Source organism: Micrasema longulum, unplaced genomic scaffold (genome assembly GCF_059751315.1).
Source record: "Micrasema longulum isolate JH-2025_06_02 unplaced genomic scaffold, ASM5975131v1 h1tg001028l, whole genome shotgun sequence".
Classification (NCBI taxonomy): domain Eukaryota; kingdom Metazoa; phylum Arthropoda; class Insecta; order Trichoptera; family Brachycentridae; genus Micrasema; species Micrasema longulum.
In genome coordinates this window covers 712,057-734,174 of record NW_028278216.1, presented here as the reverse complement: position 1 = coordinate 734,174, position 22,118 = coordinate 712,057, and the positions used below count along the sequence as shown (strand labels likewise).

The following is a 22,118-nucleotide window of genomic DNA, read 5'->3' as shown; positions in this document are numbered from 1 at the left end:
TAATTCATTTAAAAACTAGGTCAAAAATATTAATGTCAATATTTTTTTCTGCTGATAAACTGTTTATTTGCTCTCGTATTTTTTCCTAATTTAATATTTTTTTGTTCTACATGTATTCTTTATTATTTATATTTCTTATATTCAAATTCTTTACTCTAACTCAAACTTTAAAAAAAACAACTTGAATGTAACCTTCAATTTTTGCTTATGTGTTTTTTTTTTGTTTTAATGTTTTTATGTTTTTTATGTATCTATAACATATCTATACCATAGACATCTAGACCATAGATTTACGTATTCTAAATCTAGTAAACCCACGCACAGGCTATGCCTATGTGAGATTTTTTTTGTTTTTATATATATTTGTATATTATGTTACAAAGGTATTAAATTTTAAAGAAAATGTTGTAAATAAAAAAAAATTGAAAATGAACTTACCCGGCAAAAGTATCTCGGTATCTTTAATTAATTAAGAAGTAGAGATTGTAAGTTGTTATGACTGAAATAACCTAATATCACAAACTTACGAGTTAAATATAACGTGAGAGGATTTCAAGATTTATGAATTCTAATTCATGAAATACAACACCAATACGCACAATCCGCATAAATTTTCTAAAACTATAATTGTGATTTTAATTAACATTTTTTTTACATCTACTCTTTTATTTTATCAGCGAAATTAAACAAAGCGATAACACACGCTATTTGTTGTCATTTGCCATCAAAACTAATTTTTACATATGCATCTATATCGGCTGCAAACTCCTTTGCGTCTTCCTTAGTCAGGTTCTCGTTCCGAAGTTCTGACAAAAACTGCCGACAAACAGTCAGCATTGGACGTCCAACACATCAAGAACCGTAAAGTAGGCAAGCTTGAGTAAGGCTCTCAGGAGGCATCCGCGGTATATGGCCCAGCCAACCGTATCGCCACCGCTTGACGGTTGTCACCGAAATTTGCTGCGTCCATTATCTTATTACTTAATTACTCACGGAGTCAAACCACCGCACACCCAAGATTCTTCTGAGACACCTATTCTCGAAACTGAGATTTTTGCCGTTTTGAACCTGAGGAAGGTGCCACGATTTGCATCCGTAGAGGAAAATAGGTGTCAAAATTAAAACTATTTATTACTAGTTTATGTGTTCTTCGCATTTTTTTTACCATTATTAAAAACAATTTTTTACGGTAACATTATGGAGCAGATCTTTTCATAAAACTCTAACTTATTTTTTTTGGTTTATTGTACAATCAGTCAAAATTTGAAATATGCTGACATGCAAGTGGACTAGTTTATTAGATATATGGGAAACGAATAAAGAATAGTAAACTGTCTACAAGTATGGGCCTTATTTATAATCCTGGTATAAAGTTATTCCTAGACAGAAATTTCGACTACTATGCCTAAGCATTACTTTATACCAGGTTCACGAGCAAGACTCGTAGTATTTACATCCAATGCCACAACACCAAATAATAATAATGTTCATTGTAAGACTTACGGTATATGTCTAATACAAATGATGCTTCACGTGGTTCTACAAGAATACTGTTTACGGCTTGGCACGTAAAGATAGACCCGAAATCTTGTCTTCCAATGGCTGGCCAGGATAGTCTGTTTTCTATGACGTCACCGGTGTTATGTTCATATTCTTCATCTACAAGAACTCCGTTAACCAACCATCGAACTGTTGGCTCGGGTCGACCTGAAAAGAAAGGATTTTTAATTTGATAAATACTGCAAGGAAAAACAACAAGAATAAATAAGATAAGGTGTTGGTAAATAAGAAATATATAGAAATAAAAAAAGTAATAGTAAGTTTTTTTCAAGAACAGTTGGCTTGTGTTCAGACGACCGTGAACTATTAATTTATTTTTTAATGAATTCAAATTATTCATAACATAATTGAAAACATGATTGGATGAAGGCGTTATATCACACATAAAAAAAAGTACTTTGATACATAAATGAACATTTTATGTACATTCCTTTCACATAAAGCCAAATACACCATTTAAAAAAGGAGCAGAAAAGCGATTTTGAGATCAATAAGTGTACTGGTTTTCAAAACTTTAATCCCAGATGTCTCTAATTTTTGTTTTTGTCAAATAACACCTTTATCCACTCGTAATTTCAATTATTATTAATTCGATGCCTTATGGTCAAGTTAAATTTCTACAATTTGTAGGCGTAGTACGAAAGCGTCCCTTAGTTTAAAAAAAACTGTCATCGTTAGTTTGACTGAGCACGATATTACCGAAATAAAAGCCTCAAACCTTCTCCTCATCCCATTTTCCTGGCACAGCTCAATGTGACAATAATAATGTGTGTGCCACTTAAGACGTATAACTGGCATACAGTTACAAAAGACTATAACAGTGGCGTGTTTCCTTAGAATTTTTAGTAATTGATCTGTGATACAAGTTGACAAGACCATCAGCTTATCAACGAATAACTGTGCCAGTGTCATTCTGACCACCAACTTTCCAACAATGTAAACCACACCAGGTAAGTGGCGTTGTGCATACATGTGGAATATTTGAGATTATTCAAGACGGTGTATTTCGCCCGTGTCAAACCACAATAAAAAACAATAAAAATACATAGTAAAATTAATAAGTTCAAATTATAATAATATAGAATAACAATCTAGATAAAAAGGTAAATGTAATAAATAATGAAATTCCAAAGAATTCAACGCAAAAAAGATAATCAGAAATAATTAAAAAAATATAAATTTTACAATTTAAGAATCACATATAATCAAATATACAAAATAATGGTATCATTAAAATCAACAAAATAATATTTAAATATAGAAGTATTAAAAAAAACCAAAATAAAAGTATCATTGAAATCAACAGAAAAAGAATATATATATTTAAAAACATAATTGAAATGATAATTGAGATTTGTTTTCTAGAAACTCACTCAATACTATAGTAAGAAATATAAGAAATATGAGCAATAAATCATATGCCAAATAAAAGTACGTACTAAATTAAATTAATGAAAAAAAATGAAAAAAAACATAAAATTATCAAGATATACAAAAAGCAAATAAAAGTAAAAGTATGGAAGGAAAGCAGATTTATAAATTTTTGCTAATCTTGAACTTTAAAAAAATTGACCACCTCGTCCCTCGTTCTATAAAACTAAGAAAGTCTCCAAAATAAAAGATTTGATGTACTTTAACAAGAATATTATTTTGCGTTCATGTCTAAGCGGGTGAAGAATATAACAGTTATTTGATTGAAATAAAACCAGAACTTTAGACGACTGAACTCTCAGGAAAAAATCGTAAAAAAACGACATTGTTGTTTAAGTTTGAGGCCTTGGGTTCGACTCCTTGCAGGTTGAATAAACACATGTTAAAATCATGTTTTAACGGTTGCGGAAGATGATTGTGGTATTATTAACAAAATATCATTCAGAAAATATTTTCTCTACCAGTTGAAATGCATTTTGCTATAGGAGGCAACTCTTTAAACTAAAGGGAAGTTGTAGTAGCATCTACCATCAGTGATTAGAAAAAATTCAATATCCGTTGGTTTGATTTGCATCACTTCCTGGCGTCTTTCCGCCTGTGAACGGCGTAATGTGCTTAATAATAATATTGGGATTACAGAAACTTTAATAAAAGTTATATAAGACGTGCTTTGGTAAGATTAGGGTTATGAAAATTACGTGAGGTTATTACAGAACGGAGGTGAACTTAAAATTTTATCGTTTTAAATCAGATCGCTTAAAAAAAATAAATTTAATGAGTTTACGCATTATTTTGCGCATAAAAAACAATCGTTTAGGAAGGTTTGTATATATGCGTATAATTAAAAAAAAATCAGAATGATTTAAAATTTTTATGACGTGTATTATTTGTCCTATATCTGTTTAATAAAAAAATGTTCGTTTTATTTTAAAATTAATATAAATATTGTTTAACTATTAAATCAAAAACAAAGGTTCTTATTTATGTATATACATGTAATTGTCACAAAATATGAACCGGATTGTGGTCCCGTGGGACAACCTTGGATTACAACTGTGGATTCACGGATCAAAATTCATAGATTCAAACCCCACTCTAAAACAATTTATCGACGGTTATTAACTCAAGAGTTAATCATTTACACGTAACTGAAAACACTAAAAAAAACATATTCATTTGTATAAATCATAAGTACGTGAATATTTATTAAAAGAAGGTTTTTCTTATTAAGTTAAAGATTTTTATGTTAGATCAATACAAAAAAACATAGTAGGTACTTACCTAGATTTTTACAATAATAAAAAAATTGCGTTTTTTATTTATGCTTTCATAAGGTTAAATCACCAATGAAGAAAATAAGAATTTGAACGATTTCCAAAACATTGTAACTTTTTGTTTATTTAGAATACAAACAGATGCACAGGTTAAATGTTTGTACACAAAGAGAAATAACATTTAATGGTTATAAATAAAACGATGGTTTAAACAATATAAATTATAAAAATATTAGTATTTGAAACAACGTTATTCAAATAAATTAAAATACAAGAAATCGGGACGAAACAAGGAGATAGCGACAAGGGAATAACTTTTTAACCCAATGAGATATTATGAACGTATAAAGAACTTTCAACGTAAAATAACGTTTATTTAAAAACATAACAGCACATATAAAAAAAGTCAATCTGAGACAACTGCCGTTTTTTGAATTTAAACAAGATAGACTTAAAATTTTTATTTCAACCTTAAAAAAAAGATTTTTACAAGAAAAGTGAATTTTTGTGTTTTATTCACGCATAAAATAGCTAATTGCGATAATTTCTATATTTTAAACTTCAAAACGGCAAACAGCTGACTTCCGTGTTTTATCCTCAAAGGTACAGATATTATATCACGGTAGGTCATAACATCTATGTACACTGATATAATAACTTGTATTTGTTTACCTTTACTAAACAGAGGGGCAAAATTATTCCTAATAAATTGATCTGGCGATTTACAAACCAAAAGTTGTAAAAAAGGCTCGTTTTTATTCACCTTTTCTCTGGCTCCCGGTTTAATCAAATTAATTAAAGATAACAACATACACTTACCCCCAAGAACTCTACAATTGAGTACTAGATTATCCCCTTCCATCATTGGCCCTATTAGGGAGCCGTTTAATGCGCCCCTGGCGTCTACAACTGTCGGTTTCTCAGGAGGAACTAAAACAAACAAGTAATTCATGTAAATAGTTACCAACGGAAAAATGTATTATGTACGGAATATTAAAGTACAAGAGCATATTACCCATTTGGTTTTATGGTAATGGCGCTGGGTGTTTTCTCTACGTTCAAATTTGTGTTTTTAAAGCTTAGAAACTTATTTACGATCCGCGTGAAACGGCGGAATTCACATTTCGGTGTGTAATGTTGTTTGAGAAAATTTATTTAACAATTAAAAAACGTGTGATATGTTCTCAAGTGCGAAACAAAACAAAAAATACGATTGAATTTCAAGAGGCATTGAAAATAAAAGGTTTTTTTTAAGATAAATAATAAAGGAGTAGCAAAATTAATAACAATTTACAATACAAAAAAACTAAATTGGTGATAAGAAACTCTCTCTAAGCACGCGAAGTTTACTAACTTAAAGATGTAGTAACGTGTTTAATAATTTATAATATATTAAAGTAAACCAACATCATTGCATATTAAATCAAATAATTGTTCCTTTGGACACGATCATTTATTCATACCCAATAAAAATGTTGAAATATTGAAAATGCCACAACATATTTTTTCTTTCAAGAAGCATAGTAATTTATTTTTTACATACTTCAATTTAAATGTACAAAATTAAAAAAATACCTATATATTAGAACAGAAATGAAGAACATTTTCGTATTTATTTTCAGATTTTGTATGCATGGAAGTCGAATTAAAAAATAAAATATTTATTCTAGTCTTTTTGTTCTGAATCGTATTTTTTTTATTGTATTTACTTTTTTTCTTATTTTCTTGATATTAAAATTTTTATTCTTTTTTTTGACAAAAATAAACTTTTTATGTTTGAAAATAGTCTTTTTAGTGCGTTTATTACGTAAAATAAAACAAATTAAAATATATGAGAAATATGAATTTTCAAACATGGGATCAATGAAACTGATTACTCAAACCAGCTCATGACATGTCATGATGAAGTAATTTAGATTTTCACGGCAGTTCAGATGCACAATTCCACGAGTTTTTATACCGTGGTCGTTTGCACCCTTTGACGACTTTTCCAATCGCATTACAGCGTTCAGTAGTCGATCGTATCCAGAAATAAAGAGATCACATAAATGCGTAGACTGTCAAACGACACAGATTTTAGATTTACAAGCTGCATATAGATAGCAACAACTACAACACGGTACAAATTACGTTATATATATCGCAAGCCTAGAGGTTTACTGTCGCCAGTCAGGTTTTTAGTTATGAATGCAGTTTAACGACATTTACAAAAAAAAATGAGAACGATAAATCACAAACATCAAAATTCTTATAAATCTATTCGCGAAGATAATCGCATTATGATGCCACAGTGTTCTTTTTATATTTTAACAGTCAAATGAGTAAATTCTACAAAAAAATCTGGGCATTTCGATGTCAATAAACATTAAGTTACGAGCATTAACAATTCTCCCATGCAAAATGGCAAATTTAAACATACTATAGTGTACAATATTTTGAGTTTGTCCAAATTTTTGTAGACAAGGACTGGATTCAACTCCCTGGGGAGCTGTTTATATTAACATATTACAACAGAGATGAAGAACATTTAAGAGAAGTTAATATGGAAGTCTAGGCATCTACAAGGCTTATGACCTGTCAATAGCTGGTTTAAGTGGCCACTTTACACACTATGTAACATTCACCATTCTGCCTATATTTGAACATCTATATTCTTTCAATATTTTATCTGTTGATGTTTGTGAAGTTAAAGAGCTGAAACCTTTATTTATGCGGGTGAGATTAATCTAATTGAAAATAACATTTTTAGGCATTGCCTAGTATGTGGGTGAAATAATTCAATAAGATGAATCTCACCCGCATGAATAAAGGTTTCAGCTCTCTAACTTCACAAACATCAACAGATGAAAGAATTGAAGGAATATAGATGTTCAAATATAGGCAGAATGGTGAATGTTACACAGTATGTAAAGTGGCCACTTAAACCAGCCATTGACAGGTCATAAGCCCTGTAGATGCCTAGACTTCTATATTACCTTCTCTTAAATGTTCTTCATCTCTGTTGTAATATGTTACTATAGTGTACTTCTGAAGGTGCGACATATGTATATCTACACAAATAAAACCAATTCTGATACTAAATGCTGGAATGCGATACGAAACGTCGAATAAGAGCGCAAACGATACATGACATAACAACCCAAAAACTCATTTTACTCATTTTATAATGTTTTGAGTATTTTTTTTTTCTTTTTTCCAATATATATTTGTTCGAATGAATAGGGAAGGTGGTGAGTAGTTTCGGAGACTGCGTGGCAAGCCCTTACCTATGACCGTGAAGTTGTATTTGAAGCTCATAGTCTGCGTATTCCTATAGTCCACCCTGCATCTGTATGTTCCTTCGTCGTGTCTCTTGACTTCCTGCAGCACGAGGGAGGCGGGGGCGGGCGTGGGGCGGAAGGTGGCGCGGGGGCCGAACACTCCGGGGGCGGACCAGTGCCGCCCTTCGGACATGCCCACCCCTCGGACGTCGAAACTGTACAAAAAATGACTAATGAATATTGATTGTCAATACCTTTTATGTCTCTCAAATTGATAATTTTATTATTACCAATTGAGGATAGACATATCATCGGAAACAATAAAAAATGACGAAATTCAATAATATTACAATATTTGAGTTTGTCCAAATGTTTGTAGACAAAAGACTGGATTTGACCCCATCAAATATTGTAATGAAACTAACTGATCCAAGAAGAAGTTTAAAAATTGGAACATTGTTTCCAGGCGGTGCCTAATATGTGAAATTATTCAGTCAGATGAATCTCTTCACGTAAACAAAGGTTTTAGCTCTTTAAATTCACTAAAATCAACAAATGGAAGAAATGAAGAAATATGGATGTTCAAACATAGGCAAAATGGTGAATGTTACCCAGTGTGTAAAGTGGCTACTTAAACCAGCCAACGGCAGGTCATAAGCCCTGTAAATGCCTAGACTTCCATATTCCCTTTTCTAAGGTATTCTTTATCACTGTTGTAATTTGTTAATTTCAATAATATTCATTTAAAAAAAATTGTGTGTACACTTCTAAAGGAAATAAGATGTTTTTTTCATCATCATCATCATTGTTCCCTTTTCACATCTTTTTGTGCATGGGGCACTGTATTGTTACACCAATTGCTGATGATCAGTCTTACGCTTCAGGCACCAGTCCAGATACTAGGATATATTCTGGTGCAAAAATTCCCCTTTTATTTAAAATTTCAATCAACCATGTTGGAAATTAAATCCGAGACATCTTAAACGGTAGGCAAACGCGTTGACCATCACACAAAATAATATTTTAATTAAATTAACGATTATAAAATTCAAGGTTGGTACGGATAACATTTCGAATATAACGCATAATATTCAATGTAATTTTTGAAGTTAGTTTTGACAGAAAATAATTATTAACGACAATTTTGTGAGCTAGTTCAAATGTGTACGGAAAATGACATTAGTTCATAAAGGGAGTTATTGGTCTAAAAAAGGTACAAAAAATATAAATATATTTTCAGACGTTGCCTCGGTTGTAGATTAAATAATTCAGTCACATGAATCTCAACTGCATCAATAAATGCTTTGTGGGGCTCGTCCGGAGATCAATGTCCACTGCCACCTGATCAACCATCGTCTTAAGGGCACTACAGAAAGTAAATGATGCATATCCTTTATGGAAGCACCAAAACCGCTCCACCATAACTTGTTTCCTATTTTCTAATATTGAGTTATTCGCATCTTCTTGAAAATGGCCCCCAGAATTGAAATATTGAGGTTAATCACAAGCACGCTAATATTTAAAAAAACAACCATCAAAACATCAAAATTCTGGTAATTTAGTTTGGATGTCAAATTGCCGATGAAAAGGGAAATAGAAGACAACCTCCCCACTTGGAAAAAGAGAGAACATCAGGGACGGTTAAAAGCAGTGAAGCCCTTACTTCAAGCAGTCAGTAAAAATCAGTTTAGTCAGTACTTCGCCTCATCTCTTCGGTTTATCGTGATTTCTTCATGTGCTTATTGTCACGTATTCACCTTTTATTTCAAAAGTTATGTGTTTACGAATTATAGATATTTGCTGGTAAATAAATATACATTTGCAAGTTTGCCGTGTGTTTTCAATTGGTATTGTTTAGCTTGCTTAGTAAAGTAACATCGATAATTAGAAAGATAACGATAATTCAACACATAAAAGTATTTAAAAAAAAATGGATGTTTATTCATTGGCAGATTTATGAATGTTACATAGTGTATAAATTGGCTACTTAAACTAACCAATGATAGATCGTAAGGCGTGTAAATACCTAGGCGTTCATATTACTGCCTCTAAAGTGTTCGCACCATCTGTTGTAATATCTTGAAAATCATGTTTTATTTTGTCTGCATTATAATTTACTTGATTTTAATGTTCAATATAACATCATAACAAGAATACAGCAATAAATTATTTCGTAATATTGATAGGATTTCGAACAAATTACCGTAGTGTTTCACAATGTTTTGACATAAAATATATACGTAAAATAATATGATAAATTCATTATTAGAAAATCTATAAGGGAAATAGAATCAAAAAGAATTTCCATGAACTACAAGTTGCGTAACTGTAGTGATTTAGTTAAAATGGACAATAAGTTGCTCCAAAATATGAAGATGCTAGTAAAAAAGTAGATTTATATAACTAGACTAGCAGACCCGACAGACGTTGTCCTGCACGAGCGTTGGCTTGCCCGCCATTAGCTTGATAAGTAGGTACCCAGGTACTTGTTTATGGTTGAGTTCCAAATCATAAAATAATTCGTTTTTTAATAAAGAGTCCTTTTGCAAATGTCAAACTCAGCTCTTCTAACCAACAGGGATACACTTTATTCATGAATGCGATTTTCAAAAATGTATTGAATGTCAAGTAATATTATTTTAGTATTAGGTACTAGTAAACAAAAATAAATGGGAAGAAATTACAAGGAATATAAGGAAATAATCTGATTTAGATTCATAAAAAAACAAAAGTGGTTTGTAAATATTCAAAAACAAACTTTTTGCAAAAACAAAAACAACATCCTTCCATTTTTTGTAGATATAATATGCATTCTTGTCAAATATTCCCCCCCCCCAAGGTTAGTCGATGAAAAAAAGTTTCATGCTTCTACCTTTTTTATACAGATTCGATTTAAAATGTTAGTAAAAATCTACGAACACGCGCAGCGCAAAGATCTACATTTCACCGAAAACCACACGTAAATCGAATAAGCTGTTTAGGAGTTCAGTAACACAGTGATCACACGTACAGAAGAATGATATAAATAAAGATAAGCCATTTGAAAAAAGATATCTAAACTTTGTGGTCCTTTTACGTTATCATTATCCACGGAATCTTTTAAAAAAAATATTTAACGTAGTTCTTTGGACTCAACCCAGAGAGGATTTGTAACCACAATTCCATGTCCAAAACCAGGATGAACGCTTCGTTTCTAGTACGCAGTAGGTAGACTGCGTTCAATGGATGTTTTAACCCGTTTCACTCATTTTGACGAGAACGCAAAATTTATTAAACGGTAAACATTTTAAGACGAATTGGTGCAATTGGCCATAAGGTCAAAGAAAAAGTTTAGCGCAAGAGAAATTGGGTATAAAAAATGTTTTCTTAAGCGCAGTAAAAATTAAAGCATTTGATTGTAAGGCGAAGTTTTTTCGAAAATGTATGACAAAAATAAAAAAATTGGACTACTTTGATCGACATCACTAGTTCTCTGAAATCAATCAATGACAGGAAGTTGTCATACATTTCCGGTTACCAGGAAGCCAACCTTCCAATCAGGACAACTCTTGCGTAGAGAACTCATTGAAAAATTATATCGCTGATAATATGATATACAAAAATAAATTAAAATTTTTTGTGATTGTCTAATAACTAATTTTTTTTTTTAAAACCACAGACCTTTTTCATTACATTTAAAGGTAGTTTTGAATAACGCTGACATTAAAAACTGAAAATTTGAAAATGCTAAATTTCATATAGCCTTGAAATTCTTATTTATGGAGAATTGGAAATTGGATTATAAGATTTTTATGGATTTACGCTAGCATTATAAAATATGATACTGTCGCTGTAGGCGGATGAGAAAATCGGATTTTGGCGGGAAATGTGTCCACATACTGATAAAGAATAATATTTTATCGTTTTGTATTACCTCAATATGTACAAAAGTATGAAAACAATGTGGACACATGCTATTAGAATTTAACCAGAATATTTTTCTGCAACTACTATGGTAAATTACTACTACATTAGATATTTACTCAGCGAAAACCATATGCCTATATAACACCTGCATAACACCCATTCTCCTCAACGAATGCAAATTGTGGCACCTCACTAGGGCCCAAAACATCCAAATTCTGAGTTTAAAAAGGTGTCTTAGAAGAATCTTGGGCGTGTGGTGGTTTGACATTCTGAGGAATGAAGTAATAAGAGAACGGACGCAGCAAACTCCGGTAACAATTGTCATCAAGAGGAGGCAAACGATAGGCTTGGCCATATACTGCGAATGCTTCCTGACAGCCTTAACCATGCTTGCCTACTTTACAAAGCATCAGGTTCTTGATGTCCTGGACGTCCACTGCCAATTGTTTGTCAGCAGTTTATATCAGAACTTTGGGACGAGAACCTGACTCGAGAGGACGCAAAAGAGTTGGCAGCCAAAAGAGATGCATGGAGGTTATCATATGCTCTAACTAGGGAGCGGACATGGAATGAATGAACTATGGTGAAGATTTGTAGTTTTTTTTTTTTTTTAATATTTAAAAGAAATGACCCGCAAAGCCTCAATTGGACAAGCTTGTCCGTAGGTTGGAAGGAGAGAATATGAAAAAAAAAATGAAAATACACACCCAGAATAACAAAGAAAAAATCTCACTTGGATTTTTTTCAACTGGCGGGAATCGAACTCACGACGCCAGTTTGTCAGCTGGCCACCTAACCAACTGCTCAATGGTGTCATGTTGGATTTTCATTTAGTGCATTAAGTGTCTTGACGAAGAGACAGGTACGTCTTGAAACCGGTAGAAGTAGAGAAGTCAATTAATATAGAAATGTTTACAAAAACATTTTGTACCAACACATCTTATACAAATGAGATGTTTAATGGGTTGCCAAAAGATATTAAGGATGATAGATCTATCGCATCGTTTCGTGGGATGGAGATGGTTTTCTTCGAAAACAAATATCCATATGGGTTGCTAGAGTATTGTCAGAATGATTCTGAATTAATGATATTATAATTGCAATTATTATACAATAAAATATATTGTATTCGTTCAGTAAAATGTGTTGATTTTTTTGTACAACTATCTACAATATAATTTCTGTTCTGAAATGTGAAGCGTTAATAAGTGCATAAATAAATTAGGAATATCGATAACTCTGTATGCGAGATCGCGTGTTTATTTTGTTGAACGTGTGCCGCATCATAGACTTTGTTTCCACCAACCACCAGTGTTCAGTTCCAGATTGGAGGCCTGTGCTAGTGTTGATGCCGCTTGCAATCGACCAGTTGGACCACCGCAATTCCATCAAGAACGAACCAGGTTAGTGGCATCCATCTCATCGGTTGGGTTTGTGACCGATTGACACTGCAAACGATATCGAGGATATTCACTTATTTAATTTAAATTAAAATACAGTCCACTTCACTAAATAATATGAAAGAAGTCGTAGGACTTCGCTTCTCATAATTTCTCGCGCCGCATCTGCGTAGGAATTCATTTTCCCACCCCCGCGCGCCCGTAGACCGCAGATAAAACTGGACCTTTTTTATGGGTTTTTATATGGTTCTAGTTCCCACAGTAAACTATTCATCAATAAAAAAAAACTTTTGAAAAAAGCCGATGGTAAATATTATAGCGCCGTAATCCAAGGTGAAAAAACGAGAATACGTTTATATGAAGAAAAGTCAGATTACGTTTCTTCTCAAGATAAAAGATTGTTAAATATACAAACAAAGTTTGTTTTATAGTGTTTTAACGTAATAAAAAGCAAGCTCGATTTTTCAAAAATAAAACCAATAACTTACTAGTAGACTACATAGACGCATCCTGAGTCCTCTAATATTATAACACTTAACTCATGCCCAAACACCCAGTTCGTATTATGTCGTTATTTAACCGCCAGCCGGTTTTGACGTGACCTTGATATTTAATTTAAAACCCGAATGCCTGATTGTGCGTAAAAGCGTGTAAAACTGTTCAAATAAAAGGAAAAAAGATGGTGTAACTTTTTTTATTATTTTTTTTATTTGACACTTTATATACATATACAATAAATATACATATAAGGGCGGGCATATTGGCTTAAGGCAATTTCTTCCTACCTACCCAAACCGTTCAGTTTGAGAAAATTATAAATACATGGACATATTAAATCTTACAATTTCATACAAAAATTAAAAGCAAAGATTAACAAAAATAAGTATAAAAAAATAAATAATTAACACAATACTATTAAGAGAGGAGAGGGAATGGGAAGAAAAGAAGAAGGATAAAGGAACAATTTAAATATTTGGATAATGACATTTCAATCTTGACTTAAATGTAAATAAAGAAGGGGCGTCTCTAATATTAGTGAGTAGATTATTCCACAATCGAGTGGCTACTACTGTGAAAGAGGAGGCAAGTAAATTAGAGCGATGAAAGGGTATTAAAAGGGTTTTCTCGTTACTAGAACGAATAGATAGTCCGTTATGTGAAAGAGGTTGGATGAACTCTCTCAGATAAACAGGCGAAGTGGAATTATTTAAAATATTGTGAAGAAGTGATAGAATGTAAATGTTTCTTCTATGCCTGATACTGAGCCAGTGTAGTTGCGTGCGATACTTGGTTATGTGGTCAAATTTGCGAAGATTAAAGATATAACGAATACAAATATTCTGCAATTGTTCTAACTTATCAAGCAATTCAGAGTTAGCATCTGGATAACATACATCCGCGTAGTCAAGGAGTGGAAGAAGAAAACTCTGGATTAATGTTTGCTTAACATTAATTGGAAAGAAATTCTGTAATCTTTTAAGTGAGTGCAAACTGCTATAAAGTTTACGACTAACTTCGTTAACCTGATTGTGCCACCCTAAATGCTTATGAATACTTATACCTAAGTTTTTGACTGAAATGCTTATACCTAAGTTTTTGACTGAAGTCATGAATGGAATTTCTGTATCATCTATTTTGAAAAGAGGACGTGTGGAAAAATTCACTTTTTAATACATTCGTTTACTAACTTTTCGTTGATAGCAACGCAGGCACTTATTTATGATTGAATTACAAATCTTAAGACGATAAATATTCAAATATTGAATTTAAATTGGTACCTGTTCTATGACGTTTAGTAAAAAAATAAGTAATTAGATATTTTTTTAGAAGTATAGTATTTTGTTTGATAAATTATTTTTATTTAATACCGTGGGAGTTAAACATGTGAATAGTGGATTTATTATTGTTTACTTATAATGTGGGGTGGAGTTACAATAAGAAAAAAAACTGTTATCTAAGAAATTTGTAGTTACTGCTATTATGCTCGCAATAGAAGACGAAAAAATAGTTTAAACATAGTAACACAATTTCATTATAGTTTCAGTTACCGTAGTTACCTCTCGCATACAGAACTGTCTTAATGATTCAGTTCACTAGGAATATGTCAGGAGTGTCAAGTGACAAAGTTACCGATAGAGCCTTGATAGCGAAACTATAACCCTAGACTAGAAGCAGATGCAATCAACGACCGGCTTTATTGACACGGATACAATGTACAAAGTAAATCTCAGGGTTCGTAACCGGATGCGCGGTGCTGATTGATGAAACGAACGAATAATTGAACGTCGTTATGCAGGAAGCCAACCTTTCGAATACCTAGCGTCAATACGAACTTTTGTCAGAATTAGTTTTTACATAAATCGTGTTCCACTTTTAACAGCTTTTTTAACCATTTAGATTTATCATACAGGATAACAATTATTTAAAAAAAGTGTATTGTAAACTTTTAAATAAAACTTCCGTTGATCCCTTTTTTTCTCACATCACTTTACAATACATACGTTGGTATTGTTATTTTTAATCAAATTTCTCTACTGAAGTTTGTATTACTGCTAAAATCGTTTTAATGAAATTTTTTCAATTACCTTTGGTTTAAAATTTTCTCCTTAAATTGCTATTTCAAATTTTAAAGATTATTTGCTAAACTTGTTATTGTTTTGTTTCTCTGCTGCATTAACATGTTTTTATACTTTTAAACAACTTTTAATTACTTATATTGTATGCATGTATAAAATCAATATATTGCTGCTCTTAGTCTATTTTGTCATCAATTTTGAAGATGATTTTAAATTGACTTAAATTTATTGTCTTATATAATTTCATTTAAAGATTCTTCTCATCGTTTCTTTGAATCCCATAAAATATGTATGTGTATATTTAGTTTAGTTTTACTTTTTTGAAAATATTCCAGATTTTTTTTATTTCTGAGCATGTTTTGCATTCTTTATTTTAATTCTTACCTTGTTATTACTTTTTTAAAAACTTTTTTCTTCATTTTTAATATTATAATCTTTAGTTAATACTAACTACAACCTCTTAAATAACATTTATAACTTTTATTTTAATTTTAAACCACTTCCATTTATGCTTCTTTCTTTTCTCTTTTTTGTACTTGATAACATATAATTATTATATAATATGGAAACTTTACTGGTCCATTAGACTTAAATCTAACTGTGTAAAATATAAAATTATGCAACCGTACTGTATGTTTCCTAAAAAAAAGTTTTTTTTTTTAAATCAGCCAAAATTCTAAGTGTTGCTTTAAATACATAGTAGTACGCGGGTAGAACAAAAAATTATAAACAAATTATTAAAATGTTTTAAAATGCTTAAAAGTATGCATCTGTTAAAAAGCAAAACTTATGCATATAAGAACAAAATTTATACTTATATAGGTCGGCCTCGTGGTGGAATGGTCAGTGCGTTAGCCTACTATGCAAGAGGTTTCGGGTTCGATTCCCGACATGGTTGATGTGAAAAATTTATTTGAATGGTTGTTTTCACACTAGAATATTTCATAGTCCCTGGACTGGTACCTGAAGCGTAAGACTGATCGTCTTACCTTCATGTAACAAAAATGATCAAGATACGCAGCGATTGGTGTACCAATGCAGTGCCCTATGCACCATTATTTGTGGAAAAAGAAAGACGGTGATGATGATAGGTATATAGATTTTAGTATCTATAAGAAATAATAATTAAGAGCAAAATAAATTTTAACTTGAAACACCTAACAAACAATGGCAAAAGATAAAACTTTTGTAAATAAATAAAAATACGTATTACATACATTTGTAAAAATAAGGTTAAAGCAAAGACTTGGTGTAAGATTCAAGATAACTTAATTTACATAAGTGTTGTATAACATTTAAATAAATCACATATAAAATGAATAAATAAATATCAAAGATTTAACTATGAATATCGAGTAGTATGAGAGTAGAGTAAATGATAACACTTTAGAATAAATCATACAGCCTTGCCGCCAGAAATTTATTACATGAGGCAAACTTATACGAGTTTAAAGAATTCAACAATACACCTGCAGTACAGCAGTAAGTGTTTCCTGAATTGTGTATTCTTGGTATAGTTGAATATTTGTGATAATTGAATGACGTAGTAGGGATATGAGAAAGAAGTTTTTTGAGGGTTCACTAAAATGTATAAGACACAGAAGGTCAGGAGAGCCGTAAAGAGAGTAAATTATTTTATCAAAAACAACTATTAGGTGATTAAAAGTTCATTTTTCCGACAGTGACATTAGTTTCAAGAATGATAATAGAAAATCGTAATTTATTCACCATTAGGTGCGAAAAAGGAATTTTGATTTCATAAATAAATTTTTGTAAATATATAAAGGTCTGGCTAAGTGATATATTAAAGCCACCCGTAGTATTTTAAAATACTTTTTTTCTCATTAATATTCTTTTGATGTATTCAATCAAAACATGTATGAATGACTTACTTAAAAATTCGCATGTTTTTGCTTTCTAGTTTTGTTAATTTATTTAACATAATTTGAACCTATTGTTCAATGAAACATTATCTCTTTTAAATTAAAGCTTAGTGTGTTAAGAGTGCCACCATTCACTTTGTATGTGGTTAATATAAACTTTTTAGTTGTTGCAGTTTGGTAGTGATGTTAAGAATTTAAATAATGAGACAAAAATTTCGCCAAATATTGACTAAATTTGTGTATACTCGTATAAACAAATGTATTGCAGCAAATTAATATTTAAAAAACTATATATTGAAAGCGCTAAATTATTAGATTCATTATAATAAAATAAATTTGAAACATCGTTTTTAATCACTTATTTTCAATTTTTTCTACTGACCGGTCGTAATTTTGACCATGAAAACCATAATTTTTGTAAAAGCACTGGATTAAAAGTTCTTCTCGTTAAAAATTAAATATTAAAATAAAACAACTTGGAAGTCTTAAAAACTTCAAATGCGATTAAAAAAATGAAAAATAAGAAATTACCGACAGCAATGTATTCTTTAGTCCACTTCTGTCTAGTTTTAACGATCGTATCCATCTCACTTCGCACATCTTATTTTTACGCGAACAAAATGATAAAAATAATGGACTTAGCTCTATATGTTTTTATATAATATTAAGTAATCACCTAAAATTAAATATAATATAAATAATAAGTTTATTGTATCTCAATATCTTCTTCTGTAGCTTTGAAACTAGTCGGTACACAAAATAAAAAATAAATGGTAAAAAATAAAGTTGTTTTGTGTTTATTTTATAAATTTTTGTTTTATTTGTCATTTCTTCCTTTAAAATAAATAGATAAATTGAAATGTGAATAATTATGTTTTGAAATGTAATTGCCTAGCTTGGAACGTGGAATACACCATTGTGAGCTGGGCAAAGATTTTAATTTAAAAAAATGTAAATATGATAAAATGTAAAAATAAACAATATTATTTTAGGTAAAATACAAGCATATCTGTTTATCTTTTGTTTCTGTTTAGCAAATTGAATTTCATAAGTTTTATTCACGTTAGTCTATGCTGCTTTCGTATACTTTGGTTACATAAGTATACGCGGTTTTGGCTTTAAGCTGTGCCTAGTGATGTTTGTATATACAGTCGTTTCTTCTTAATTAGGTTTGTTACTAATTAGTGTATCAACTTCATTGCTTCTATTTATAAAGTTTTGTTTCATTTTTTTTTGTGGAAATTAGTAGTGGAAGTTTTACTTAGAAAATTTCACTGATATGAGTCATATATTTTATAATGTGAACCATATCAGTGAAATTTTCTGAATAAGCATATATTAAATTAATTTAAACCGAGTTTTTTATACTCGTATGTTCGAAGGAAAAAATATTAATTTATTCAAAATTATTTAATTTCAACAACTTAACTTCAATATCAATACATAGATGGCGCTCCAACACGCTTGTGAATGGTTTCTCATTTAATAACATAATAAAAAACAAAAAAATGTTACCTGTGTCGATATTCGCTAATAAGCGGAATGGGGAATGTTGTAATACGTAAAGTGGCCACTTAACCCAGCCAATGACAGGTCATAAGCCCTGTAAACGCTCGAATATCCATAATCCTGAATTTGAAAAAATTCTACCTCATCTCTGTAGGGATATTAATAAAAAATATTAATTTATTAATAAATTTTTGCCTTCTTTTGATTTACTAAGATATTTCAATTTTAAGAAAGTTTTTTTTTAGTCATAAACAATTGTTGTAAGTACCCAATTTACGACAACCCGTCAATTATTAGTTAGAAGAGTTTTTAAGTGGCATTATTATTACGTATTATTGGAGTAAATATGACCCCATATATTAATTTGTGGATAAGAAAAGTGCCAAATATAGACAGACCGGTAAATATTTTTACGACCATAAAATGATCATTAGAACCAGCGAATGACTTATTGATGATCGTCGTTGACCTATCCACACCTAATGGTGTATAGGGCACTGAATTTGTACAACAACCGTAGCGTCTATCATTTTTAGTAATATGGTAGTAAGATGATCAATCTTTCACTTCAGGTGCCAGTCCTGGAAATATTGAATGTTTTCGTGTAAAAACACCTTATTAAATATATATTGTATGTCAACTTCGCAGGAAATGAAACCCAAAACCTCTTGTATGCATTACCCCTTTTTTAGCTTTCAAAGACAACAGCTGGAGGCGCGATGCAAAAGCCTGGGTAAAGATTTTAGCGACATCCTATCGGTGATAGGTAATAAAAAACTCACAAGAGAAGTAGTATCATATATGGTCAATATAGTGCAGGCAGTTGGTAAAATAAACCAAAGTAGGGAACAAAATGCCGAACACTCTTCTAGTGGAATGCAAGGCCTGTTGACAGCAGCCAGCGGTTTCTCAGTCGGCTTCAAGAGTTTTAAGTGGTTTCCTCTCCACATGAGCAAATGCTGAGAAGTTCGTAATTGATCCACTCTAGAGTATCCTTCCTGATCTCAAAAACTTGGCTAACATTTAAAGTAATTTAACTGCAGAAGAATCATATTTTTGAAATATAAACCTTGTATATAATATAAACAAGGTAAAAAAATTGCAATCCCCATATTTAAAAAAAAAGATCTCTCGTATGTTAAGCAAAATCACTGTCCATTAGACCACGAGGCTGACTAAATGATTTATTTTCGAAAGAACTATAACTGCCTAGACATCAATATTTACGAATAATTCATTTATATTTTTTAGATATTTGTCCATCTACCAAATATTTTTTTTTCTTGTATGGCACCAGTATTTTAAAAATATTTTTTTAAAAACAGAATGATTAATTCAACCCATGTAGGTAGGTACCTACTAAAATAATTTGTTTTACAAACTAAATCTACTAACTTCGAGGGAATAACAATGAACTGGTTTTAAACCTTGTGAATGAAGAAAATTAAATAATAATATTAATAATTTAATATTAATGACACCATTATTTGGCATTTTAGAAAGAAAATACATTTACATGGTACAAAATAATATACCTATATCCCAGGTTTTGCTAGATTTTATGTTTTTGAATCATGGAAAATAAAACATATTTATATTTTGATTGGATTAAATTCTCAGGCAACTATACAAAATATAAACATAATTATTTAATAACATTTTTCGTTTATAGAAAATGAAAATACATAAAAATATTATTGTATTATGGCCTTAAGTTTATTATTTAGCCAGGTGACGCTGTACGAATTAATTTTAGAAATAACTTGACTTAATTAATTGTTAACCGTGTTCAAGGATATTTTTATTTCTTACTCTAAATGAAATCGGGAAAAACATTCAGATTTATTATTCGATTGTTCAAGATAAAGTGAATTATTTTCCATATCGTCATTGTATCAAAGCTAACAGCGTTATGGAAAGCTGCGAGTTTAATGGCTAACGTAAATATGGATTCTTAATAAATATAAGCAATCAAAACCGCACCCGATACTCGTAATACGTACAAGAGTATAACACGTAAAAGGGACGTCGGGTAAAGCGATCCACTAAATCAAATTGTGGCCAGTGGGGAAAATGAAAATAAAGGGCTATCCCGTGATTAAATTTAAAATTCAATTAAGGACCTCTTTTTAATGGTTGTAGCCAAAGTTCGCGTTCGGCTGCGCTTGTAAACAACGGTGAATGAAATTTATCGACTCTCATTCGTGAGTTTCCCTTTCTTCTTCAGAGAAAGGTAAAAATATAGGTCGCACTTACTCGTTAGTGAAAAAATAGATGAGTTTTCAACAAAAATATGCAAATTAAATGCAAAAACCTTAGATTCATTAATGAATTAAAAACCGTCACGTTTGCAGATTATGCCATTGCCATAAACCCTTTTTTGTTTGTTACCTAAAAAATACGTTTTGATTTATCAAACGGAATAACACATAAATGATTATGAAAATAAAACTTTGTTATTAGTGTTACACATTTTTTTTTTAAATTTATTTTTTTATTATTTTAAGAACACTACTATAGTTTCGGGAGAGCACTCCTCCCATCGACGGGTGATATAAAACTAATATAGTAAACACAGAATATTGTTCGCAATGTCATAGAATTAAAACAAAAAACAAACAAATTAATCAGTGAAACTTAGAGCAGGGGGGTTTTTTTCCACTTATCTAAGGTGTTAGCATATGAACGGATAGTTGTCTAAAGAACAGATATGAAAACATGATGAATGAGGGACAGGACATTAAGTAGAATTTATTTCTATAAATTTAGCACATAAGTGAAAGTTACAATAATTAAGTCTAAGATTTAATGTGTGGGAAGACATCGCTCGGCTAATAACAAAGTTTTATTTTCATAATAATTTATAATGAAGTGTTACGAAGTGAATGCCGATTCAATTAAAAAGGAATAACCCATAGTTTAAAATATGCGAAATCTTAATTTTGGCTTTCGTTTTTGTTTTCGGTACTTAAAGACATATTGAAAACAATTTTTCTTGTAATCATCGTCAAGACCGTAAGTGCATTTTTCTTTCATCCCAAATCTTTATTTTAAATACTATAATCTCACAAATTTTTACGTTATTTCTTTATTTATTCAAAATCACCGTTTAATAATAATAAGATGGCCGCAAATACACTCAATTGACTTGTTTGCCTAAACAATATCAAGATCGTGTAAGGTAGATTTATAACATATAAATAACTGGTAAATTTTCTGATAAAAATATTTGTTCGATTATTTTTTATGATCCTATCTTCGTCTGAATATTTATTCGGCGTTTGAAAAGAAATACTCATTTTCTTTTATGTTACTGCTC

The 22,118-nt window shown here is 30.8% G+C and overlaps 1 protein-coding gene across 1 annotated transcript in view; it reads right to left on the bottom strand.

Annotated features, from left to right (window-relative positions):
• The window catches only part of LOC148277478 (kin of IRRE-like protein 1), a 203,180-nt gene that overhangs the window by 58,158 nt on the left and 122,904 nt on the right, over positions 1-22,118 (bottom strand). The window contains exons 4-6 of the mRNA XM_088232848.1: positions 7,532-7,740; positions 5,085-5,195; positions 1,504-1,707 (exon numbers count right to left, since the gene is read on the bottom strand). Of these exons, the coding sequence (XP_088088974.1) occupies positions 1,504-1,707; positions 5,085-5,195; positions 7,532-7,740 (524 nt within the window). The remainder of the gene's footprint in view (positions 1-1,503; positions 1,708-5,084; positions 5,196-7,531; positions 7,741-22,118) is intronic.